Here is a 27,602-nt window from a genome sequence, read left to right as displayed (position 1 = left end):
TGATGAGAAGCCACCTGAATGGACATTCACAATGACAAGACAAGTCACAGTGCTGTCCATCTGTTGAGGATTTGGTTTGTGAATTTAGAAACATTTTAAATATGGCTGTCAGATTAGAGGTGGCAGTCAGTCGATTACTAGAATTCAGACAAGACATTCAGTCGGTTAGTAAATATAAAGTGACATGTGACATGTGAGCCCATGAAGTGGTCAGGCTGATGACCTTCTCATGTCACTGCTGAGCACACAAAGCTGGCACACCACATGGTGTCAGGGCTGCCAGTCCTGATGGTGTCGACTCTCAGGTGTGACTCCATCACAAATCTGCTGCTAATGTCCTGCTGTCGTATGGACAGGCCAGTCAGCTACGTGACGATCATCGGGGGGTTTACTTCTGAACTGCTTTACACCCCTAAAGACCTTAAGTAGTCAGTGAAGAGGGTGGGATTTGACCCTGTGGCCTGGAGATGTGGGGTAGCAGTGCTCACCTCTGTGCTGCCCCCCGTGAAGAGATCACTTTGACTAAAACGAGTTCCAGAGGTGAACTCCATATTTCTACAGTAGGAGTGAAGACAGCCGGAGTTCAGAGGTTAGGATCGTTAATGAAAACTGAAACTAAAGTGGTGAAAAAGTGTTATGTTAAACAAAATAAAAGTGAAAGGAAAAGAGTGAAAAATAAAAACTAAACTGAAAATAAAATTGTAAACAGAAAACTAACTGAAATGAAATACAAATCTGTTTATTATGATTTTTTGAATAACCAGACCAGAGTTCAACAATCAATTAGTTGACAGATTTTGTTGTTTTCCATTCCTGTAGCTCACTCTCTCCGTTGTTTTCTGTGTGTTTTACAAATCTGTTTCTTTACTTGTGCTAATTGTATATTTATGATCATCAATACTCACCCGAGAGTCTGTCCCTGCGCTATACACACACACACTGTATGCTATTGTATTGTACTCCGCTCAGCTCTGGGCGACACTCCAAGGCTGGACCTTCACCTCCACTCACCGGCGGGCGGGCGGCCGAGCACTTGGACTGACGGACTTTAGCAGCACAGAAGGGTCTCTGAAGTGTTTGAGGGTCAGCGCTGTCTCTTCATGGCGCCTCTTCATGCTCAGCGCGGACTCCTTCATCACCGACTGCTCACCACAAAGATTCTGCTACAGGCTGTTTATTCTCCGCCAACTCTACGCTCTTTATAATCAGCATTTTAATTTATAAAGATATCACTTTACACTTTCATGACAGACTGGGCACAGGATATAAATTACTTTATAAAAAGTATTAATATGACCGCAGCACACGTGAGATAACTGAGCACTCACGTATGATTACTTTACATTCTACAGCACACGTGATGTCAGCGACAGACGACGACTCTTCTGTGGAGGGCACTGGCACAATGGCAGCCGCCTCAGACTTCAATTATTAGATGAGCCAGGACACGTTTTACGTCGTTTTATTTTCAGAAAAATTGTTAACAAAGTACAGTAATTATGGAACTTGTATTTTCATTAAAAAGATTACATTTTGAATCTATTTTTCTATTCAAAGTTGTTTCAGTGTTTAGGTGTGAGAGGCTGCAGCCCCACTTGTACTTCAAATGTTTTATCAACCACAAATAACGAGACCACCTTGAGTTAGTAGCGAGTTCTTTCTTTTCCTTATTTTTGAAAGTATTTACTTTGTTGTTGTAATCAGTTATAATGATATAAGTGGGGTGTCACTGTGATTTGATTTGACTTTACACAGCTGGGGGGCTCCACATTCCTGACTACACCCGCGGTGCACATGAAGGACGCAGCTGCTGCCGTTGGACGCCAGTATGAGGCTGCTGGTGATTTGTGATTGACGAGTGATGTGGTGAAATAAAACAAACTCAGCAATCGGGGAGAGACGACCGGCCGGAGGACGTTGGTTTGTTGCCCCTTTTGTTCTTAGAGGAGTTCATTAGTGCTAACTGTGTTATTCTTATTAAAGGGGGACTCCCAGAATGGATAACAAGATGGCCGCATGTTAATTTAGTGTTGCAGACAGCTGGTTCATTTACAAACCTGTGAAAGCCGACTGAGGGGGGGATTGTCAGTTCAGGAGGGGAACTGATTTGGGAGAAACGGCTCAGGTTTAGTGGACGGAGCGCTCAGGTTAGACGGCTGAGGTTTGTGTCCCCATTGGGAGCCACTTTAGTCAGTTGATGGCTGCTGGGCTCATAGAGATTTATTTATTTATTTAATGTTTATTTATTGATTTGAATGAGTGCAACAGATGAATTCTTTCCTTTGGTGTTTTCCTATTGGTCATTATTATTTTTTTTTTTCCTGTAATGAACATTTTCTTTATTTTTTTGAATGCAATGCATCTGTTGCTACATTAATTAGTAATTGTGCCATCTCTGACCAGTGTCTGACCTCGTCACCTGCCTAATGACATCAACTGGGGGTCTAAGGAGTGTTTTCCTTGCTTATCTTCTGCCATAGCACACACCACAGTTTATTTATCAGTGAAGACCACACACAGGTTGTGTCCCCGTCACTTGTCACTGTTCTATGGACACTGAGGTGTGTTTGATCTTTCACATTCTCCACGATGAAGGAGAGTCTCATTATTACCTGTAAGCTTCTTTAGACAAACTGAACATTCTACAGATTTGTAACATACATATTGTGATTAAAGTTATTAATTCCTGCAGCTATTAATAAAAATTGTTTTAAAAATAACACAATACAAAAATTACAAAACAGGCTTTCAATGTGCAGACATATCTAACAATAACATAAAAATGACTTTTCTAGAACTTTCTAATCAGTTGTACTTTCTCACTTCTCAACAAAGAGGGTCTAATAGTGAATTTCTATATAAATTATTATTTGACTTCTGTTGTTATTTAGCTGCTGTTGTGGCTTTCAGGTGGCACTGTGACACACAGCAGTGTATGTTCTGACATGGACCCTCGTCTGTTTGTAGGCCTGACACTCCCTGATGGACACACTAATGTCACCCTCTGTGTCCACAGACAGTCAAACACATGAAGGTTTTATTACTTACTTGACACGTGTGCAGCAGATGAGCCCCGGCGCCAGTCTCCTGATGCACTCTGAGGTCAGTGGTGTTTTTGACAGGTCAAGCTCCTCAAGTTCTCCACAGCAGCTGATGACAGAGCCCAGCACAGCACAGTCCAGAGGAGATAAAGTCATCTTTCTAAAGTCCATCTTTAAATCCTTCCCAATGGCGTCTCTGATTAATTTCTTATTCTGAGTCTCATAGAGCCACTGACACACTCGCAGAGCTTCACTGTTATCTCGACCCCGTAGCACCTCTTCAGCTTTCTTCTTCACCCACTCCAGTATCTGCTTTGCTGTCTTCACCTTAAACTCCCCCAGGACTCCCCCCAGTGTTTTAAACACAGAATATCTGGCCAGTCCTGCCAGGAATCGAGTGAGAATCTCAAACCGGCCATCTTCACACGAGTCCAACTTCTCAAGCAGCTCCTCAATGCCCCCTGACGGATCGAGGTAGAAGGAGCAGGCGGCCATGAACTCCTGCAGGGTGAGGTGGTAGAATGTGTACGTTGTGTGCTCCAGAGTGCTTTCTCTCTGAAGGATTTCTTTGAGGAAACCTGAGAGGAATGGAGAGGACAGGACTGGCTGGAGACCAAAGGTGGACATCTCAAACTTATCGTAAAACACAAGAGTTCTGTTAGCCACCCCATAATAAGCCATCTTTCCCAGTTTGACCAGAATCTCTTGCTGGTTCTTGGCTTCTCGCTTATGATTGGTGAGAATGTTGTGAAGGAACATCACAAAGAGCTCGGTGACAGTTTTGGGGGCAGCTCCTCGCTCTTCTTCAGGTGTCATGAAGTGGCTCTTCAGCACAGAGCAGATAATCCAGCAGTATGAGGGGTTGAAGCACATGGTGTACAGGATGTCATTCTCCTCCACGTACTGAAAAGCATCAGAGCCCTGATCAGCATCACCAAAGAACTTCTTAAAGTACATCAGCCTTTGTTCAGGGAAGAACCCCAGGATCTCTGCAAATCGATCAACTCTCTTCATGTCCAGGGACTCCAGGGCCGTTGGTCTGGTTGTTATCAGGACTGTACAGTCCTTCAGTAATGTCCTTCTGACCAGATTGGAGACCAAGATGTGGACAGGGAAGCTCTCAACTGGGTCTGAGGGGATCTTTCTTGGTTTCAAGTCCAGTTTGTGTTTGTACTCATCCAGTCCATCAAATATAAACAGCAAAGATTCGGGTTTCTGAAGGATTTCCCTCAGTCTTGGGTCATTGAGATATTTATAGTGCCTTTCAATCAGCCTGGTCAGAGGCATCTGTGGCTCTGTCTCTGTGTCTAGTAGGTTGAGCTCCCTGAATTTAAACAGGAACGCAAAATCAAACCTTTGGTACTGAGTGCCTCTGGCCCAGTCAAACATTATCTTCTGGACCATGGTGGTCTTTCCAATTCCAGCCACTCCACTGACCACTACAATGTGAGGGTCTGTCTCACTTCCTGGACTCCTCCTAAAAAGCTGCTCAGTCCAGATTCGCTCACATTTCTCTTTTGTCCGTTCCTCTATCAGCTCTGCATGAGTTCTCCCCATTTTCTCAAGTTCATGGTGCCTCTCACTGTAGGTTCTTTTGAACTGTTTGATGATCATCAGCTCTGTGTATCGTGTCTCAAAGCCCACAGCTCTGGTGTGTGGATCTCCAGGGGAAGCCTGATCCTCTAGAGTTTTTGTGGATTCAGACACTCCATCTCTGTGTGTCTCATGGAGACCTGAAAGTGATAAAGAGAACTTGTGAAAAAGAACAAAAAAAAATTGGACTTTTGGAGGATGACTTTGATGTCTGAGAGATGCCAGCTGTTCCTGCACCTTGTAGTCACGGTGACTCTGATAAGTCTGTGGTGGAGGAGCCTCAGCGGGTCACTTGAAAACCAGTCACCCCAGAAAGACAAAAGCAGTGAGAGTACAGGACTCAGTCGTCAGAGGAATTGAGATTTAGGTTTGTTTTTTTGTGTGGTCAAACTCTTGTAGGGTGTGCTGTCTACCTGATGGACAGTTGGGATACCTCCTTGGAAGGGTGAACAGTCTGCTGGCAAGGGTTGGGGGGGATTTAGTTCTCATTGGCCATACTGGAACAGAAGACAAATGTGTGGGCAGAATGACACTTTGACAATCAAGGAGTGGAACTGACATGGTGGTCATCTCTGAAGTTCTGACCTTTCAGTCCATATAAGACTGAGGGCAGGGCCGAATTTATATGAAAAGAGGCCCTAGGCTATTCCACTTATGAGGCCCTTTCACCTTCCATTTTTAAGTTTGTAAATTACATGAGAGATAATAAAATTTTGCTAACAATTTGAATGTAGGCCCCTCTTGATCTTGAGGCCCTAGGCTGAAGCCTAGTTAGCCTATAGGAAAATCCGGCCCTGACTGAGGGGATTAGAAAGTTTAAACGCAAGTCTCATCTTGGGGTAGGATAGAAGGGCACAGGTTTATGGGGCATTGGGATGCCTTGATAAGATGCATTTGATCAGGAGGGACACCAATGTGGGGGGTGTGGGGGTGTTAGGTGGGACATATAAGTAGATAACTCAAAGATGAACGTGGGGGCAGAGGGTAGCAGGGAGGTTAGGACAGGCCTGGTTTCACATAAATGGATACCCACAACAGTGAAGAAACAAATACAGAAACAATTAAGAAGTTTCTACTCAAAGAGTCAAAGATAATTAAGTAATACATTTAAATCACTGGCCTTAAATGTAATGAAAAAAATAATAAACTGTAGGAGTAGTTCTGTGTAACTGAACAAACAGTGGACTGAGAAAGTATTCTAACTCCATCCCTTTCTGCAAATTTTACTATGTTACAGAGTGCAAGCTTTCGAGGCAACTTAGGCCCCTTCTTCTGGCCTGAAGAAGGGGCCTGAGTTGCCTCGAAAGCTTGCATATTGTAATCTTTTTAGTTAACCAATAAAAGGTGTCATTTTGCTTGGCTTTTCTCTACATTCATAATGGCTAACATGGTACAACACCCTAGTACTACTATGTTACAGAGTTAATTTTAAATAGATACATTTGACATTTCTGCCTATCCATCAACACTGAATAACCCATAATGACAAAGTGAAAACATATTTTCAGAAAAGTGTAATCTCTCATTAATACACGTGTTTAGCCACTTAACTAAATACATTGAAGAAGCCCCTTTGGCAGCATTTCCAGCTTCAAATCTTCTTGCTTTAAAGTCTTTATAAGCTTTGCACACCTGGATTTGTTGAGTTTATCCCATTATTCCTGGTTGATCCTCTCAAACTCCATTAGATTAGATGGTAACTCTCTGTAAACTGCCATATTCAGGTCTCTCCACACATGTTCCATGGGGTGTAAGACTGAGGTTTGGTTGGCCCACTCAAGGGCACTCAGAAACTTGTCCAGAAACCACTCTAGTATTGTGGACTTTATGCACTGAAATGTCACCCCAGTTTCAAGTGGAGTGATCTCTGCAGCAGATTTTCTTCATTGGCCTCTCTGGATTTGTCTGCATTCCTTATCCTCTTAATTCTGGCCAGTCTCCCTGTCCCTGTACACCCATAGCAAGATGCTGTCACCACCAACCTTCACCGTAGGATTGTTTAAGACAGCTAATGAACAGTGCCTGGTCTTTACCAGACAAAGTGCTTGGAGTTCTGCTCAAAGAGTTCAGTTTTTGTCTCTCCAGACCAGAGATTATTTTTCCTCACGCTCTCAGAGTTCTTTATATGCCTTTTGCTTAACAGGTGATTCCATCTAGCAAATCTCCAAAATAATCCTGATTGATGGAGTGCTGCTGAGATGGATATCCTTCTGGCAGGTTCTCCCATTTCAACAGAAGACTTCTGAAGTTCTAAGAGTGATTGCTGGATTGTTGGTCACCTCCTTGACCAAGGCCCTTCCAGCCCAGTTACTCATTGTGGATGGATAGAAAAGTCTCCATGAAGAGTCCTGGGGCCTCATGTATAAATGGTGCGTACGCAACAAAAATGTTGCGTACTCTCATTTCCACGCTCAACTCGTGAAGTGTATAAAACCTAAACTTGGCGTAAAGCCACAAACATTTTCACGGCAGCTAAACGCTTGGTGTACGCAAGTTATCTTCTCGGTTTTGCAAACTGGCGGCACCCATCGTCAAAGCAGTGCTTTTGTTCCAGTGTGGTTTTCCTTTCATTTTTAGATCCACATCCCTGACGCGGCTTTATCAAATGCACTGAAATTAACCATATATTGTTTATTAGTTTAAGGCATCTGATTGTAATTAACCTGTAACAATATAATGGTCTACGGAATGGCCAAAGTATTCCAAATACCATAGCTGCTTTAGCGTTGTTTCTCTCAATGCACCACTTAGAGTATTTATATCACTGTATCCGAGTGTGGAATCACAGCTCTACAGCAGCTGATCAGAAAGAGAATTAGCGGTATACAGCATCAAGCACACGCTGCCTCAGCCATGCTGTCTATTGAACTGCTCTCACATGGCAAATGCTTCAGAGCCTTTCCTGTACGGACCTCGCGGTTCAGAAACAGTTTAATCCCAAGAACTCTAAACGCATTCAATCAGTCCATCAAATGCTCCTTGTAGAACTGTTTGTACTTATAAGTACAATTACCTCACTGTAAACTTGCGTTACAGTTATAATATTGCACAACCTGAGCCACTTTATAAAGCGTGTATTTACATATGATATCATCATTATAAGATACAATGCAGCAAAATATGTTTATTACATTATACAGATAAAATGTAAACATCATTTAAATAATCTATATTGTTAATAATTAAACATGTGAGGACACGGTGTAGCAGCATTAGCTAGTTCAGGGATTGTTCCTGCCTCGTGCTGTATTCTTGCTGGGGCTGGCATGACACTGGAAGGATAGAATAATTAAACATGTACTACGAAGATATTTCAATGTTCCTTAAAAGGTTTGAAGAATCGGCGTTCTAAGGTTATAGATGGCTTAACATCTGTTACAGAGCTGATTGTGTGGCGACTGGTTACTTGAAGAAAGAAAAGCAAGGACAAGAATTGGAGGTTAGTACATTTGAAAGAGACAGTACTGCTGTGATAAATTAAAAAAGCATCTTGCGTGAGGCAGGAACAATCGCTGGACAGGACACCAGCTCGTCACTATCACTGTGCCACTGTGTTCCCATGTTTAATAACATTCTTTAACTCCTATCATCATGAAAATAATATCAAGTATATATCTCAGTTATTCAGAGAGCTGTAATATCACACATGTAATGGATTCTGTGTCCTGTCGGAGGAAGAGAAAGCCCGTTTAAGAAGCACATAGTGATTCACACACATTGAGCACACAGAAGATCAAATACAAAACAAAGCATTTAACGTGCTACTTTAGTTACTATGGGATCTGAGAAAATAGTAAATTAAATGATTTAAAGATGAAGTTTATGATGTTCTACTTTAATGACAAAATAAACTACGTGATTAAAGTGGAAATTTCGAGATTAAAGTTGACATTTTGAGCTTTTTTCCCCCCACTGTGTCCCTATTTTTTTTTCCTCTGTACCCTAATAAGCCTTTTCACGACGACTTCGATATCTGACCACTTCTTTTTTATTTTGGGCACTGTGTGACTTTATGAACTTGAGCTTTCAAGTTTCTCTGCCACTCTATGTCACTCAATCAACTTCAATTTGTTGTTTATATCACTGTTTAAACCAACAAATAGTACATTTTTCTTTGCCTCCACTTGGTATACCCTGAAATTATTTTATTTCCCTCCTATGCTTTTGCCATTGTCTTTTCACAGAAGGCTGAGCTTAAGGGCTATTTATATTGATTTGCATATTCAAGGAGGTGTAATTCTGTGAGGAGTTTGGGGTGGGGCGGCAGATGCGTGCACAAGTGTTACTTTTCACACTGACCGGGATTTATGTAGTGGAAGAACGTTCAAGTTGGCATTCGCACAGATTTAAGCATCTGCATTTTTTTGTGCATACCCACATTTCCGCTTTTGTCCGTTCGCCAAGTTTTAGTACAAATTCTACTCCCGGCGTTATGCATGAGGCCCCAGGTGTTTTTAGACTTCTTCCATTACACAGTAAGTGTGGCCACTGAGCTCCTCTGAACACTCAGAGCTTTATAAATGATTTTATCCCTTTGCTTCATTCCATGTTTCACCACAACTTGATTGTACAGAGAGTTCCTTGTACTTTATTGCTTGGGTTTTGTCCTGATATGCAGTGTGAATTGTTGAATCTTCTATACACAGAGTCACGTGTGCCTTTCTGAAGGCCGTCCAATCAATTCAGGGGGCCACAGGTGGACTCTAATCAAGTTCTTGAAACATCTCAAGAAGAATGAAAGCAAATAAGAGACACCTGAACACAATTTGGAGTGTCACAGCAAAGGGTCTAAAGACTTTCAGGAATGAAAGGTTTAAGTATTTGATTTTGAATATTTTTTTGCAAACCTTTTAAAAATCACTAAAAGTCACTTTCTCGTTAAGGACTGTTGAATGTACAATGAAGGGCAGAAATGGCCAATTTATCCATTTCAAATTAAATCTATAAGAAAATAAAATGAGCAGAAAGTGAAGGGGTCTGAATATGTCTGGAATCCACTGCATGTATAATATTACCAGTAACGTGCAGTGAATACACTTGACTTGAGTATTCCTAGTTCTCATCCTCTTTCTCTGTACGTTTACCATTCTTTTGCTCAGAGGTTGATGCGCTTGTTGATTCCTGAGCTGCTCTTCTTTTCTCCACCCCAGTGGCTCGCTTCTTCTCTTCTTTCGCTGGCATCTTTTCACATTAAAATTAATCAAGTCACTGTTTGTGTTGCAATTACTTAGTACATTTTTCTTAATTTTTCACTTAAGCTGGCACTTCAGTCTGCCTCAAGAATGATTTAAGATATGAAGAGGTAGGGGAAGTGACGGCGAAGGCGGTAGGAATTGAAAACGGCATCCATACACATGTGCCACATGGCTGCCCTGCTGGCTGCTGCTGAGAGTTGATTCTACAATAAAATAAAATAAAAATAAAAAGAGGAATAACCTTGGAGGTCAATCGTCACCCAAAAGCAGAGAGTAGACGCCACGTAGCATATGTGTACCAAATTTCAGGTCAATAAGTCAAATGGTTTGCGAGCTACAGGTGATTTAAAATCATGGACAGACAAATGAACAGCCACGGTAGCGTTTTATAGAAGAAGACAGCAGTAGTGAGAAGTAAAGAAAAATGACCCGTTTATTGGCTGACTAGAAAGATTACAATATGCAAGCTTACGAGGAAACTCAGGTCCCTTCTTCAGGCAAGATGTCGATTACAAAGGTGTGGGAGTCATCATGTATATAAAACAATTTAAATGTAAGGCTTCTTCAATTAGACGGTGAGCTACAGCTTAGTGAGGATGTTTGGTACGAAGAGACAGCATTAGGGATCAAGGCCTCATATTTGGAGTGTGTTACAGACCACCTAATGACATCAATTTACATTCTTTTATAATATTAACAAACACCAGTTTAAAGGGGGATTTTACAGTCATGAGCTAACCTTACAAATAGTGGAGGACAAGGACAGGAGTTTATAGATGTAATGAGTGACTGTTTATAACTCTGTATCTTAAATCATCTGAGCCACATGTGGTTTCTTCTTTTACCACACGACAAGGTCCTCCACAAGCCTCCTGTACTCTGACTCGTTTCTGTTTGTAATGCAGCCTGTGATGGAGGAGTCATCTAAGAATTTCTGTATGTAGCAAAAGTAAACAGGAAGGGAGACAGAACAGCTCCCTGAGGCACTCCAGTGTTTCACACCACCATTTCTGACTCACAGTCCCTCAGCCTCACAAACTGTTATCTATTGGTCAGGTAGTCTGTGATCCAGGAGATTGTGGGGGCATCAAGATGCAAAGTCTTGAGCTTTTTCCCCAATCAATGAGGCAGAATGGTATTAAAGATACCGGATAAATCAAAGAACATAATGCTGACTGTGATGCCAGCTTTGTCCAAGTGGGAGTAGACTCTCTGGAGCATGGAGATCAGAGCATCCTCAACACCTGCATGTGTCTGATAGGCAAACTGCAGAAGAATGAGATGTTCTGAAACCAGAAGTTAGAGCTGTTTCAGGATCAGTCTCTCAGAGATCTTCATGATGTATGAGCAACTGAAGTCCTTGGGATCACTGGATCACAGCAGCACATGTGAGGAACAGGAGTGCCAGTGAAAAGTCAGCGTGGGTTTAGATGAGGAGATCATGTCTCACTAGTGAGGTGAAATTATAAGAGGAAGCAACAAAAGCAGACAAGATATGTGTAAAAGAATAAAAAGCACAGTCTGTCTATGGGTACAAAATTGATTCAAACACAAGAAGCAAAGAGATCTGAGGAGAGGAACCTTATCAGAACTTGATCACATTAACAGTGGTGTCCCTCAGGGGTCAGTGTTGGGGGTGATGCTCTTTTTAATATAAAATAAATGATCAGACACTGGCAAGGCCTGGGAATTGTAGTAAAATGATCGTTATTACATCAAGACAGTGGACAGAAGCCATGAATAAGGCTAGCAGGATGCCAAGTTATATATAGCGCCCCCATGTGAGGCCTCATCTGGAGTGTTGTGTGCAGTTTTGATCTTCGAGTACATAAAGTCTGTTGCAGTACTAAAGAAAGTCCAGAGAAGATCATCAAGGCTGATTCAGGACTGAGAGGTCTGCACTGTGAGGAGAGACTGTGGGAGTTGAACCTTTTCAGCTTAAACAGAGGCAGATGAAGATGTAATAAATTACGTTTTTAACGTTATGTAAGTAATTTCTATGGTGGATGCACTTTATTATATTAGATGGATCACACAGATGTTAACATTTTTCTCCAGAAAAAGAACAACAGACACAAGGAAAAAGTGTGGACTGTAGGACCCTTCAAAAGCTGACAGTTATTTTGAAAAATATTGAATAAAATTAGTGAGCTTATTGAGATGAATGGCCTGATCTCATCACAATTGTTCTAACTGAGGAGCAGAGTCCTGGAGGAGCTGATGACTGGAGACACAAGACCTGTGGCTTACCTTTAATATGAGCATCAATGGGAGTTGGCTGGAGACTGGCCTGAATGTTCATCAAAAGGTCTGGTCCTGGTGAAATAAGAAGAAGAGTCAGTTACAGCAGTAAAGGGGAAGATTAACAAAAGTATACAGAAGTACACAGTGAGGTATACAACCAGAAAAATATCAGAAACAAAGGTGCACTTTGTCTGGCCACAATGAAGACTTAACGTCTAAAAGTAAAGACCAAATCACCAATGTGTGTCCATACTAGGAGTCTGCAATTAACTGTCCAGGAAAGAAGACCAAGAAAATGACACAGCAGACATATTGTGTGTTTATCATGCTGCGGAGAGCAGGAGACAATGTGGAGAGCAGGGACTCTTTACTGAGACCTCAGGGGAACAACAAGCTTCATGGGGATCTGAGGGGGAGACGTCTGAAAAAACAAACATGATGAGCATGAGTGTGGACATCTGGGGGCATCTAAAGCTAACATTTACACACAGCGACATCAGTGGCATCACAAAACAACAGAATCTGTGGCTTCCTGTTAAAGTAAAGAAAAAGAAAATATTATTACTGATCATCCTGGTGGGCTGTAGGTGTAGGCTTATAAAGTGTAGAAAGGGTGACATGTCAGTCAAATGTGCGGTCATGACAGGTGGCACATAGGTGACAGTAGCACACCAGTTACCAAAAATATGGTAGGACCACTGACCCCTTTGAAGACTTTAATAAAAACTTAAAAGAGAAATTGAGAGGAACTGGAGGAAGTGTTGGCATTGATTGCCAACAATCAGGCATCTCCTTGTAAGTGACGGACCTGACAGCCATGTGTGTCCAGTGGCCTACAGACAGTAATGTTGCGTTTTGTTTTCCTGTGTCTCTCACTCTGTTTTATTTTGTGATTTCTACACATTCATTGTTTTGCTCTCTCTCAAGACCCCATTAACTCACCGCCCTCTGTCACCTCCTTCAGTATTCTTGTCAGATTTGGTGATGGAAATCTCTCAAGTTCTTCAGCCAGTGCCTCCCACAGGCCCACCAGCACCCCACTCTCCATCTTCATTATGTCACTGATGAAGGACTCCACACCTGCCCGCCCCTGACCCTCTTCTTTGGCTTTGAATCTCTGAAAGACAAGTGGGTGACAAGAGGGCTAGTTTAAAAAAGACCACTGGGGGAGCAGAACAGAGTGGTCAGTAGGGTCTGATGACCTCACAATAACAGAAAGACCTGCTATGGAGAGTCAGGCTGTCTCAGATGATTCCCCTGAGCTTACTATCTCTGCTAAGTTCTCTGTGCCTTGTACTGACAGGGAGACCCACCTACCTTGGCCTCATCGTTGGTGAGGATGTTCTTGGTGGCTAGGTTCTGCAGGATACTCGTGATGTCATAGTGAATCACATAAGCCAGGTAGGGCTTGTAGTACTCTGTGACCTTGAGGAGGTCCTCATGAGAGAAGGTTTGTATTACTCTAGGAAACTTGTGCTTTAAACCTGAAATGGAAAGAGAAAAGATGAAAATTCAGAGATGCCAGTTGGAGGCTCAGGGATCAGAATTCAGTCTGACATGACCACCTCTCTCAGTCCTAACTAGTGGCCTCATCTATTCACACAGAATATATGACGGAATAACATCAATGATAGGCTGAACTGGTCTCATAACACAGTGGAGCTGCTGTATATAAGAAAGGGCAGAGCAGACAGTTTTTACTGAGCAGACTCTGCTCCTTTAATATGAGTAGTGACATCCTTTACATGTTCTACAACTCTGTGATGGCCAGTGTGGTGTGCTCAGTTAGTAATATCACTTCAAGAGGGGGCCACTAATTCAACAAGATGATTAAGAAGACACTCAATCACTGACCACAAAGCTCAGGTTTGGAGGAGTGGATCTTCGACACACTGAATGAGCTCTGATCTCCAAGGCTCAAAGATCACAGCTGTCTTGGTCACCATAGTGTGGTCAGCTTCCTGCTCCAAAAGAAATGCTCATACCTGACTTTAAGGGAAACAGCAGCCTCTGGTGATCAAATTGAATCAAAATCTTTTCCAGTTACAGATCCAGTGTCTTTATTTTCTCTATCAGATTTAACCAGAGTTCAGTTTGGGGTTTCAAGCCTAAAACATGAATGTCCTTTTGGGTTCCTTGTTGTGTGAAGGCGTCTCCACAGACATGTCAGCTGATCCTTGAATTATGTCTTCATTCTCAGGTGACTCAGATGACCACAATGTTGGTAGAGCCACAGTTTTGCCCTTCATTTTACTGTTCAGGTAGTGATAGTGCAGTCGGCTTTCTGCTCCTCTTCTATTCTGATGAATTATCAGGCCTTGTGTGCCACAGAATAACAAGCCAAACGGGACAATGCCAACTTGTCCTAAACAAGAGTAGAGCTACTGGCGCACATCACAACCAACTTTTGCTCCAGCAGTAAATGTTTTTTATTTCCAACTTTAACACCCCAACTCTTTCATCAGTGTATGTGTGTGCATTATGATTTTGTGAAGTTTATAATTGTGTTTAACCTGTGAACTTGTTACAGCACTCTGAGCCTGCACTTGGTGAAGAGCGCATCACAAAATAAACTGAACTGAACTGAAATAGCGACATCACAGGATCTGCCTGTCAGTTTATATTTAATTATGGAGGTGCTGCTGGTTGGCTGTTTCCACATTTGAAGAGTGCAGTGAGTGCAGTTCTATGTCATGTGATGCTGATGCATCCAACCCACTTGTCCTCCTATTTTTCATGTTATCTCTCAGCCAATCAAAATGCACACTCAGCAGTGGTGAAGATGAGGCACAATTGGCAGAGTTGGCTTTTGTAGTCATTTTCATAATAAGTTTGGACTTCTTGAAGAACAAGCCCTCTGTTCTTTAGACAATTGACCGCAGTGCTTCTTTTATATGTCAGGTGATTTTTAAAGTCACCTTGTTGTTGTTGGCTTAATGAATCCTTCATATGAGGGACTAAAGGGCACTAACAAGTCTGCCACTCGCCATTTAGTGGTACAACTTTAGTTAGCTACACATTTATATTAGTAATAAACTAGAAGATCATTTAAAGGTAAAGGTGTTCAGGAGTCAAATGGGGTCTCTGTCTCTCTCATGTGTTTTCAGATTCACATTTTCAGATTTGCGTAAGCCATTTCTTATACAGAATTTGGGATTTATAAAACATAAACTTGATGTGGAAGTTGCATTAAAGTTAGAGAGGCATGTGACCATCAGTAAATCACACTCAAGCTATTGTGGTGTTGGCATTTTAGGTACTCTAAGCAGCAGGATAATGAAGTGAACAGAAAATCATTTTTCATTGCACCTTTCAATGCAGAGTAAATCACACTGTGATGTTAGTCTATTCTTCCATTTGTCCATTTTCTATACCCGACTCTTCTAAACCCATAACTGAACTGGGATCAAGACATTCATCTTTGATGGTCTCTGTAATGTCGTTTCCAGGATGTCTAAATCAGCTATTAAGTCAGTCATCTTCAAGAAAAAAAACACATATACCATTAAAAACATCTAAATGGCAGAAAATCTTATATTTTTAAGTCTGTTTCTCTATGTGTTTTAATTGTGGTAAAATGAACACTTTCTTATTTTAAGAAGTTAGAAGACTAAGATCTGTTGTAAAATAAACACTCACATTACAGGCCTTATCTCCCATTCTGTGTTTGTCTCGTCTTTCCATCTTGGTGCTTGTTTCAGTATGCACAGCGTAACATTCAGATGCGACTTAGTTAACTGATTTAGTAGGGTGTTGTATCATGTCAGCCATTAGGAATGCAATGAAAAGATCAAGCAAAACGACCCCTTTAATTGGCTAACTGAACAGATTACAATATGCCAGCTTTCAAGGCAACTCAGGGTCCTTCAGGCAGTTTGTAATCAACTGATTTGATTTGACTGATTATTAATTGTAATTAACTAATTTGAAAGTTGGAGCGCTTTCTGTTATTGCTTCATGAAAGAGACACATATCACATTTTTATTTTTTAACAAGTTATATGTGTGATATGTGACAAAGGTTTGCTCAGAGCGCCGTGCTGTTGTACAGGCAGGCATAAGAATCAGGCAGACGTGCACCGCCATTTTAATGAAATTACAAACAACAAGTTGAGACCAATAAGGCTGCTGTGTGCTTTGTTTAGATTTTCTTATAAATATTTTATATATACAGTGGAACCTCGGTTCACAACCATAATTTGTTCCAAAACTCTGGTCATAAACCGATTTGGTCGTGAACCGAAGCAATTTCCCCCATAGGATTGTATGTAAATACAATTAATCCGTTCCAGACGGTACGAACTGTATGTAAATATATTTTTAGATTTTTAAGCACAAATATAGTTAATTACACCATAGAATGCACAACGTAATAGTAAACTAAATGTAAAAACATTGAATAACACTGAGAAAACCTTGAACAACAGAGAAAACTAACATTGCAAGAGTCTGCACTATAGCCTTACGACCCGATCGCTGTATAAACACTTTTTTTTATTGAGTTTTAAGCACAGGGGAAAAAAAGGAACATTTGAACAAATCCGAACTTTATTTAAAAACCAACCAAAAGCAACCAAGAAAGTAACATTGCAGGAGTTCACGCTAATAGCCTTACAACCCAATCGCATTGAAAAAAAATTAACATTTGAAAAATCCGTAACTTAATAAACAACCAAGAAAAGTAACATTGCAACAATTCACGCTACGAAACGAAAAATGAACATCTGAAAAATCCGTAATACAAAAACTAACCATAAACCACCAAGAAAACTAACCTTGCATGAGTCGAGTTCTGGCGTGAAGTGAGGAGGAACTGAGTGGAGAGGAGGTTACAGTGCTTAGAAGCCATGGTTAACTGCAAAAGCACACGAAATACTGTAGAGCAAAAAGAGTTCACAGGTAAAGCACGCACGTCTGACTAAGAACAATGAACAGGGAGAGGCTGAACACGTGCTTAAATACAGTAATCGGCGTGTACGAACCGGAAGGGAAATGAAATAGAGCACAAGAGTTCACAGCGAAAGCACACACGCACGTCTGACCAAGAACAATGCAACACGTGCAGAAATCATCGGCGCACACAAACTGAAAGGGAAACTGGCTTGTTCATATACCGAGTGTGTGGTCATGAACAGAGTCAAAAGTTTTGGTCGTAAACTGATTTGTACGTGTACTGAGACGTTCGTGAACCGAGGTTCCACTGTATATATATCTTATATAAATGTCTACGCGTGTGGGTGTCTGTCCGGCATGGAAGTGAGCGGTGGAGTCGGGATAAGGTCTCCAACTCCGAAGATACGCAAGCGATGTAAGCACACCGGCAAAACAAAACCTAAAAGAAAGAGTCACTCACTTAGCGGTTAATACAGAAGCAAGGCGAGCACATCGGGAAACAGTATCCCTTTTACTTTACCTCCTGCCACAAGCAAGGCGAGCACACTGGCAAAAGGAAACATCCGAAGAAACTTTCAATTATTTGACATCTTGACATTTCAATTTTTTTCTTATGATTTCAATAATTTCTAGTACCCGTGCTTTTTACAGCACAGGCTTACACAGCCAATATATATAAATATTTATATATATTGTCATGCTTGGGTCACAGATTTGCACAGAAACACAGGAGGTTGTAGAGACAGGAACGTTATTCAAACACTGCAAATGAACATTTGTATCTTTTTCAAAAGTTTAAACTGTTCTCCATGACAAGACAGAGATGACAGTTCCGTCTCACAATTAAAAGAATGCAAACATATCTTCGTTTTCAAAGGAGTGCACGTCAGGTGCAGAGAACGTCAGAGAAAGAGAGAGAAAAGCAAACAATCAAAAAATCAATAGGTGCTGTTTGGGATTTTAAGTATGTGAAGCATATTGCGCGACAGAGCAGCCGCAGGTAAGCCCAGCAAGTAAGAGAGCAATGTGAAGGTAGTCTTTCAATGTTTTTTAGAGGAGTGCTTGTATCCTCTAGGGTTGCGATCAGCCCCCCTGCTCACAATATATATATATCTATATATATATATATATATATATATATATATATATATATATATATATATATATATATATATATATATATCAAAAATAAGCAGAGGCAAAAAGAAAACATGTCTTAAAAGATCGGGGTCCACAACTGAACTAACATTGAGAAGGCTGTTCTATTTATATGAAGCAGATTGTTGTGACGATCATTCTCCAGAAATGGAAAAGTCGTGTTTGTTTAAACTGAAACCTTTGCCACTTCATAGTGGATGTATTCGGTAAGTTTTTGGGCTTTTTTTTCACTTTAGGACACCAGTACTCTTCACCTCCATTATAAAAGGCAAGAACGGGGTACATATTTATTCAGGTTTATAAAATGTGCTTCACTTTAGAGTGCAATTTAATGTGGCAAACTAAGATATAGAATGACTGTGAAGAAATAAAATTGACTTGAAAAATGTTGAAATTATCCTTTAAAGGTGAACAACATCCTAGTTTGTCCAACAGTCATCCACACCATGACCAGCAATGACTGTCTTAACCCAATCCCCTTGGACCTTTGGCAACTGTCTTCTGTAGTGTATGGGGGGATTCAGGACAGCTGAATCGGTAGGACTTTTCAACTATTCCTACTCTGAACATTTCCTCCAAACCAATGAGTGCTTAAAACTCATTAAAACAAAGTGTTTATACAGCGATTGGGTCATAAGGCTATAGCGCGAACTCTTGCAACAGTTCACCTTCTGTTAACCTTTTATTGCTTAATTTGAATTACATGCAAGACCCACTGAACATTTTTGTGACAATGACAATTGGATTCACTCCCAGTTTGGCCAGGAGCTTACACATTTGCTCAGGGTGGTCTTCTGCTTCATTGTTGGGATGGTAACAGAGCTGAACAGGTTGCTGTATGTCTGTCAGTTTTTACTCTTCTCTTCTCTCTGGTAGTTCAGTTAGAGGAGACCCACTGGGTCTTCAGTCCTGCTGAGGGTGTCAGGTATCAGAGATGACATCTTAATCTACAAGGTGCTCTGAACTGCCTGACATTAATAATTCTGTTGACAATGGTAGACGGTTTTGAGCACTCGCCTTGTGCTTATATCTGACCATAAACCACTAGCTGTCTGGACTGGAGTCTCCTCCATCACCACTCTAGTTGTGTACAGTGTCTTTGAGAAGGACATCAAGGTGAGTCCCTCCAGTTCTTTGCTTCAACACAGGTGTGCAGCCTCCCCCTGAGCCACAATATTTATTTCTATAACTCATTTCCATACTATATATGTAGCTTTCTGACAACTGTTTCAAGTATACAGGATTACCTCAGTGGTCCAGAAACCTTTTTCACACATACACACACATATCTTGGACAGATATATATATATATATATATTTACACAAACACATACTATATCAAGCCTAACAACTGCAGTTGTTGGATCTTGTCACCTTGAGCAGGACATTGCAGGGGGATGGCAAAATACACAACTCATATATATTTTAGCACAGTTTCCCATTTCCAAAGTATTGCGAGTGACATGTGTCACATTCTGAAAGCCAACAATGTGATACCTGGTGTCTTAGTATGGCAAGTTCTGCAATAATCTCAGTCCTTTCTTTTTCTTTTCTCCATTCTCTTCTGGTGTGATAAGCACAAGACAAGCACCTCTTTCCTTCTTTACTTGCAGTCTCATTGTATGTCTTTTACTTGTGGATGAGGGCACATTGATTGTCAGCTCTCGCAAATATACAGAAGAGTCCAGGCCTACAACAGAGTGAATCTCATTTCAGTCTGACTGAGTCACTACGGATGTCAAACTGCACGACTGACATCATGAGAGGGTCTTGTAACTGTCCCTGACTTGCTAAGGTTATGCAAATGAAGGCTTTCAGAATTTAAATTACAAATCTCTAGTTCAGCTGCAGTACATTTTTGAGAGTGAGGTTTGCTTACCATCTGATGTCAGACATTACACTTGACTGAAGTCGGGCCCACCACACTCACTAGTCAGCACACCACACTCATAGCAGGTGTGTTTATTTTTTTGAGTTTATTTCTTATCTAGCCATACCTGTAACTGTAGCCTACTCTTAGCAGTTTCATGATAAACACTCCAATTCACTTTATATATTTTTTATACGATGTTCTGTATAAACGTCTTCAAAATGACCTGTGATAACCTAAAGATCAGTAAACAATACTTTAAAGTCGTTACAGTGCAGCATTACTTGTAGTGAGTTCAGTCGCTTCATTTGTAACCTGAGAAAAGTCGCCCTTATTTTATAGAAAAGACAGACAGACAGACAGACAGGTAACACAAAAAGAAACAGAACGGGTGAAAGGAAAACCAAATGAGAGTGCTTTAAAATGTCCAAGTAATCCTGCTTGATATGCTGTGCTCTTCTTATGTGGATTACCTATAGAAAGAGACAGCACAAAGCCCCTACTGACTCCGGACCCTCTTTGACGGTGTCACACTGAGCTCGCACTGAGGTCTGCTTTTGTGAAGGGCTGTGTTTTTAAAGGTCGCTCTCATCTGAAAGTTGTGGTGTTTCATGTGTGTCTTTTAAGGAACACTGCAGAAGCACCAAGAGCAGAAAAGTAAAAGAGTGATAATAAAAGAGCACACTAATATGACATGAACTTACTGTTAACTGCACATATGGAACATTTAAACAACACTCAACTATGGAGTTGTAAAAGCACTGCTCAGTGACAATCAGATGTGAAGTCACAAAGATTAAAACACAAACGACAAGAATCCAACACAGTTAGCAGTTTCATGATAAACACTCCAATTCACTTTATATATTTGAGTGATAGAAGTCAGCAGTCCACACACTGAACATTCACAAAGCAAATAATACACCTAAAAATAATTATAACACACACATACAAGGAATTTGGTTTTGTAAATAAAGTGTGTGCCATTAAAACTGTTCTGGATGAAGATTTTGAAATTCAAGGAGAAAGTCACCGAGTTTTTCTCACCAGACAGAGCAGTAATGTCTTCATCTGATCTTCTTTTCCTGGAGGTCATTGACACAAACTTCTCACACAAGTCATCTTCACTCATCTTTAGATTTTGTGGTTTAAATAACTGTTTGTTTCTTCTAAAGGCTCCTTTCACCAAAGTTCAAGTGAGCTCTCAGCAGGCTAGGACTGTGGAAACAAAACAGAGAGGACGTTAAAATAAAAAAATGACAAGAGCTGAGTAGGAAGACAGCAGACTTAGGTGTGTCACTCATTTGAACACTTAAAGGACATGATCTCCATGTGAAGGTCAACAAACATCTGAGCTTTTAGAAACCTAACAATAGACTCAGAAGCTGAACTCCAGTTGTGAACCTCGAGTAAGAAAACAAAAAAACATTTTTGTGACATGTTAACTCAATGACCGTGTCCTCTCTTATCAGTCTGGATCCCCTTAAAGTTCTCCAGTGGATGTGGGAGCCAGCAGGGGTGAAGTCACAGGACGCTGTGGAAACTGAGCTGCTGCAAATACACAGAGAAGCTTCACTTTCACTGTCAATCACAATAAATGGTGAAGTAACAATCTCTGTTAGAATCTGCATTATAAAATCAGATAGATTACTTTAATTGATATTTCATTATATTATTAATAACTTCACTTCATAAACAGAAATATAGTTTCATTTTTTACTTCCTCCAAAATGTCCCTTCCTTGAGACATTCATAGAGGTTCAATACGATGTGCTATGAAGACCTATCAATTGTTCATGTTGTGGCAATAAGGATATTTTCCCTTTGACATCTAGCAGTGAGATTTCTCTGAAGTGGTCAATCCTGCCAAATTCAGTTCTTTAGGAACAAAGTGTCCCTCTGGAAGAAAAAGTAGGAACATCAGCCTTGAACACTGGCAGAGTGCCTACAACAGCTTAGATATCCTACTCAGAGCCTGTGGACAGTTTTTGTACGTCTTATCAGTGGTGGACCGTGCATTTCACACCTAGGCCTTCAGTAGTGCTCCGTCTGAATCAACCCGCCCCTCAAAAACTAATTTATGGTTATAAAAACCATCTTAATATGCAGAAATACAGTATAAAGAGCCGTTGCATCACAGATATATAACTCTCTATAGCCACAATAAATGCCTTTATTGAATAGACAAACCAGGGGTGAACAAGTTCCTTTCTACTGCAGCTACAGCCACGACACACATAAAAAACATCAATAATAACTCATAAACTTGCAATATTATTTAGGAAAATCGCAACATTTTACTCACCAAAAATTCGGATTATTTGTAAACAAAATCCATCCTCCTCTCTTTCCTCAAAAACAGTTCAATTACTCTGTCGTACAGATTATCCGTGCGCTTCAGTTCCATCACAAAGTCGCTTTCTATCGCCATCGAAGCTAATGCTGAAAGTCGAACCTGCCCTGTCGTATTTCTGGCATAAGTTTTAATTCGCTTTAAGGCTGAAAATGTCCGCTCGACAGAAGCAGTAGACACGAGAATGGTCACCACCAAACATACCAATGTGTACAGCTGCCCCATGATGCTCTCATTCAGATTTTTCTGATGAAGGAAGTCAAGGAGATCAGTGGGAGAGTTTCCTGCACAATCATCCATGACATACATTACAGTCAGTTCTGTTTTTAGCCGAGACAGATCAAAAAGTGCTTCGTGCGCTCGGAGTGCCTGCGGTGCGTTCAGTGGCCTCGTAGAGTTCCTCATATCAGCTTCTATGTCGCTCAACAGTGTCACAGAACTCCTTTACCCTAGCCAGACAAAACTGCATATCCAGTTTTTTGTCCTGTAGTATTGAAAAGAGCACGTCTGAATACTCAAAAATGCCATTGAATGTGTGAAGCAAAAAACAAAACTCAAAATCATCCCGACGTGCTTTAAATCCATCAGCACAGTGCACTGTGTCCTCATCATACTCGTCATGATGCTCCAGGATGTGATGAAACAGTTCCTTTAGAGTGTCTCTCTTCTCTATCCAATCAATGGGTCTGAATACGGTGACGTTGCCGTACGCCTGCTAGAGGGCCCTAGTGAAACCAACTCAAAATCTGATTGGTTGAAGCAACAGTTTAATCGACATTTATTTTGTGTTAGAGGGCCTGCAGAACGGATTGTGAAGGCCTCCGGGAAGACTTCTTTGACTTTGACCCTGCCTGGCAACAAATGATGGCTGAAATGTGATTGGTTAAATGCTTTAATACGAAAATACATGTCTGGAAGCAGCACAACCATCGGTAAAGCTATGAAAGGAAGCGGACAGACTATTTGGAATTATTTAATAAGTATTCATGGACAAAATATAATTAACATCAGTTTGTGATTCAGATACAGGCCCTGACGGTCCACCACTGCGTCTTATACATGGTGCCCGATAGTCCTGGTGCAGATCGTGCTTGAGCTTTTTCCACTACTGCCCTTACTTCTTCATTGGTGAAATCTGCTGTGTTGTAAGGGGTGTGTGGTTTAAAATTGGTAATTGAAGAGGGCATTCCCTGCTGGGTTCCCCATGTGCTGCTGCTACTTTCTCTTCTACTTCTTCCTTACAGCTCACCAGTTTCCCACTTCTTGGTTTTTCCAGGAGTTTGTCTATGAACTGAAAGGGGTTCTTGTAAAAGGCTTTCCTCTGTCGCTACTCCTCTCTCTGCTTTTTCCGGATTATTTCTGTATCATTGAATGCTCCCAACATCCTCCTCCTCTGCCCTACCTTAGAGCTTAGCTGGCTCAGGGCTTCCTTTTCTGCATCATCTGCTTTTTGACACTTTTGCTTGAGTGTCCTTAGCTTATGGAGCCTTTCACTGTCTCCTCCTGGGACCTGCTGATAGCCTGAATGTCTTACCTTCCTTCAAGCCAAAGGCATCAACACATACCTGACACACAGCCTGTACCATGGCATTAATTTTCTTGGTATCATCTCCTTCCAGGCTGCTATCCAGTATAATATGTACGTCTTCATCTAATCGTGCCCATTTATGATCTGTTGCTGTGGTAAATTCAGCCATGGCTTCCTCTCGATATCCTCTGTGACTTCAGATTCAGTTTCTCTTTTTGTGCTCTGAGTAGATTCAGCAAAGACGTCTGGAGCTCTGTGGTTTGACTCCTGGCCCTGATCCTCCATTGACTTACAAGCCATACTAAGACTTGGCTTTCTGAGTGATAGTAAGTGCTTTGCATGGTTAAATCTGCTCATTGCACTTGGACTTACTGTACCTTGGTGAATCTTTTCACCTCATTTATTCTTGAAGACTCTTGCCACATCCAATCTTTTATTCTTGTATCTTGTAAGGAACCTCAGGCGTAGGTGGTAATGAAGGTTTGAGTGGTAAGTCCATTTTGTCATTCTTTGCCACAGGTGCATTTGACTTGGATAAGTGGGGGAATGACATTTCATCTCATCTATTGGCAGATAATTACAAGGACTGATATGTTTTTGAACTTCTCCAGGCTGTGATGGACCTTGTCCCCTTTTTGGAAATGAGGGCTATGAACTTCACATCTAGCATCAGTGTAAGTTTTTGTTTTCCCTTGAAGGAAGATCATCAGCCTTGCAGTGAAGAGGATGAGGAAAGACATTGAGATGTATTTGTAATTTTCTATGATGAATAGGAAAACATGTGGTGTAATAGCATGTGGTGTTGAATGGTACATTGGACGACATTCTGAGAGAGTGCAGGTCTCCAGGGATTTGTTTGTAAGATAACAGACTGAATGAAGCCTTTGAGATCACATTGCAAACTTTCAATGCCCTGTTTTAAGTCAGATGGTATACAGAGATGTATATGTGATGAATATTATATCACTTGCGTTCAGAAAGGCTGCAGAGTCTGCAGATGTGAATTGACAGGTGTTGTCTGACACAAGGGTATGTAGATTTCTGAATCTGGTAAGACTGAGATAAGGAAATGTATGCCATTTTGAGTGGAAATAGAAACAGTGAAGGTAACGTCTGGCCACTTGCAATGATAATCAGTCAGGGTTAGTGTATAACTATAATTCCAGACAGCTATTTCAAATAGACCCCCCATGTCTATTACCAGTTTCTCTCAGGGTTCAGCTGGAAATGGCACAGGTGTAGAAAAGGGAATTGGCTGTCTGATGAGAATATTGACACAGTTGAGAGTTTTTAACATGAACTTTAACCATGCCGTCTATGCCTGGCCACCAATAGAGATGGCACACACACACTGTCTACTTTACACATATCGTTGGTGACATAGACAAGTGAATGCAACCAACATGTGACTCTGAGAGAAAGGAGCAATGAGGCGAGCACCACAGAAAACATAACCATTTTGTACACTGAATTCATCTCGTAATCAGAAATATAGTAACTGTATCAACAGCATTAACAGAAAATGGCTAACCATTAGTGACCTGAGCTTGCAAGGCAGACAATTCACTGTAAAATGGAGAGGGAGAAGTAAAGTCATCCATTGACAGGGCAGTTAGAGCAGGAGACTAAATTACCACAATGTCAGGTTTTTTTTTTTAAACAAATAAAATTCCGTACAAATAAGTCAAGTTTTACAACACTTGTTTCAAAATAAATCAAACTCCACCTATGAGGCCAGCAGAATAAAACTTTAAGCTAGCAAAAATCAGTATAAAAATAAATTAATAAATGAGTAAAAATAAATAGAATTAAAAAAAGGGAAAACAAGAGGGGGAAGAATCTGCTTCCTCAATTTAAAAGCTTATTCTAAAATGTTATTGATTAGACCCTGCCAGGTTTTGAAAAAGTTTTGTACAGATCCTCTAAGTGCGAATTTGATTTTTTCCCAGCTTCAAATAGTAAATATCATCAGTTACCCACTGACTTAAAAGAGGAGAGCTAGGATTCTTCCAGTTGAGCGAGATAAGTCTACGTGCCAATAGTGTAGTAAAAGCCATTACAGTTTGTTTGTCCTTCTCCACTTTAGGCCCAAAACATGTGGCCTAGTGACGCTGGAACTTGATTTCAACGTTCACAGGTTGGATCTTGCCCTGAAAACATTTTGGACAATTTTAAATGAGAGAGATGTGTTCAATATATAATTTAAAGTTGAATAATTGTATGTTTTGCACATATGGAGCTTGAGTGAATTCTCTGCATTGCTACCTTCCATTCCTTTTCTAATATGTTGAGTGAGAGATCCTTTTTCCACTGTCCTCTAGGATCTTTGAAAGTGATGGACTGTAAAATGTTTTTATATATTACAGAAATGCTGTTTGAGACCTCAAGACTGATAAATATTTTTTCCAGAATAGAGGTAGGTGGGAGGTGAAGAAAATTGGGCAGGTTTTGTTTAACAAAGTTTCTAAATTTAAAGGTAGTGAAAAAAATGTTGCTGGAAAGTTAAATTTGGAGTGTAATTGTTTGTAGGATGTGAAGATGTTGTCTGTGTACAGATCTCTAAGTGAATTAATCCCAAATGATTTCCAGACATAAAAACTGCATTATGTTTGAGAGGGTGGAAAAAGATAGTTCTCATGTAGTGGTGCCACAGATAAAGCTTCTCTTACTTGAAGTGCTTCCTACATTGGTTCCATATTCTGAGTAAGTGAAGCACAATTGTGTTGTTAGTATATTGGCAATGACTTGTACTTATTGGGGTACAAAGCAAAGAATATAAAGAAGTGCTGCAGGATTTTATTCCTATTGCAGACAAAGCCTGTGTCTGTTCATCTATTTGTGTCCATATCCAGGTTTTTATAGCTTGTAAATTCACCGCCTAGTAATAAAATTGAAAGTTAGGTAGAGCCATGCCACCTTCTGCTTTAGGTTTTTATAGGGTCGCCCTTTGGATACATGGATATTTAGAATTCCAAATAAATGAGGTTATGGTTGAATCTAATTTCTTTATAAATTATTTATTGATGTATATTGGAATGTTTTGAAATAAAAGAGAAGCTTAGGAACGATATTCATCTTGACAATGTTAATCCTTCCAGTTAAAGTGAGATGAAGGGTGGACCATCTATGCAAGTCTTGTTAATTTTTTCCATAGAGATGGAAACATTTTGTTGATAAAGAGCTTTATGTTTACTTGTGATGTTTACCCCTAGGTATTTAAACTGATCTGCTATAGTAAAAGGTAGAGTGTCCAATCTAATATTGTGTGCTTGACAATTCACTGGAAAGAGCACACTTTTATTCAAATTAATTCTGACACCAGAAATCTTTTGAAATTCTGTTAGTGCTGTTAGGACTGAAGGCACAGTATTTTGTGGATCTGATATATACAGTACTACATCATCTGCACATAGAAACATTTTCTGTTCAAGTCCTTCTCTGCTAATCTCATAAGCATTTTGACAGTGAACTGCAAGTGGCTCAACAGCAATTGCAAAACATAGTTAGGTAGTAGGTACAACATTTTAGTTTGAAGTAGTCTGAATTAATATTATTACTACACACTGAAGCTTCTGGATTGGCATACGGTAGTTTGATCCATGCACATATATTCAGGCCAAACTCTTTTCTCCAATGAAGTGAAAAGTTAGTTCCATTCAACCATATCAGATGCTTTTTCTGCATCCAACAATAATAATATCTCTGGGGTGTTTGACTTTGTGGGTGAA

At 40.5% G+C, this 27,602-nt stretch overlaps 1 protein-coding gene across 1 annotated transcript in view; it reads right to left on the bottom strand.

The window, feature by feature from the left end:
- LOC114642243 (NACHT, LRR and PYD domains-containing protein 3-like) overlaps window positions 1–24,043 on the bottom strand; it is a 71,010-nt gene extending 46,967 nt beyond the window's left edge. The window contains exons 1-5 of the mRNA XM_051921893.1: window positions 23,881–24,043; window positions 13,391–13,557; window positions 13,016–13,190; window positions 12,080–12,145; window positions 3,049–4,774 (exon numbers count right to left, since the gene is read on the bottom strand). Of these exons, the coding sequence (XP_051777853.1) occupies window positions 3,049–4,774; window positions 12,080–12,145; window positions 13,016–13,190; window positions 13,391–13,557; window positions 23,881–24,043 (2,297 nt within the window). The remainder of the gene's footprint in view (window positions 1–3,048; window positions 4,775–12,079; window positions 12,146–13,015; window positions 13,191–13,390; window positions 13,558–23,880) is intronic.
- Window positions 24,044–27,602: the final 3,559 nt, after the last annotated feature.

Source organism: Erpetoichthys calabaricus, assembly GCF_900747795.2.
Source record: "Erpetoichthys calabaricus chromosome 1 unlocalized genomic scaffold, fErpCal1.3 SUPER_1_unloc_4, whole genome shotgun sequence".
Lineage (NCBI taxonomy): Eukaryota > Metazoa > Chordata > Cladistia > Polypteriformes > Polypteridae > Erpetoichthys > Erpetoichthys calabaricus.
The sequence above is the reverse complement of the archived record's forward strand: the minus strand, read 5'-3'. Positions and strand labels throughout refer to the sequence as shown.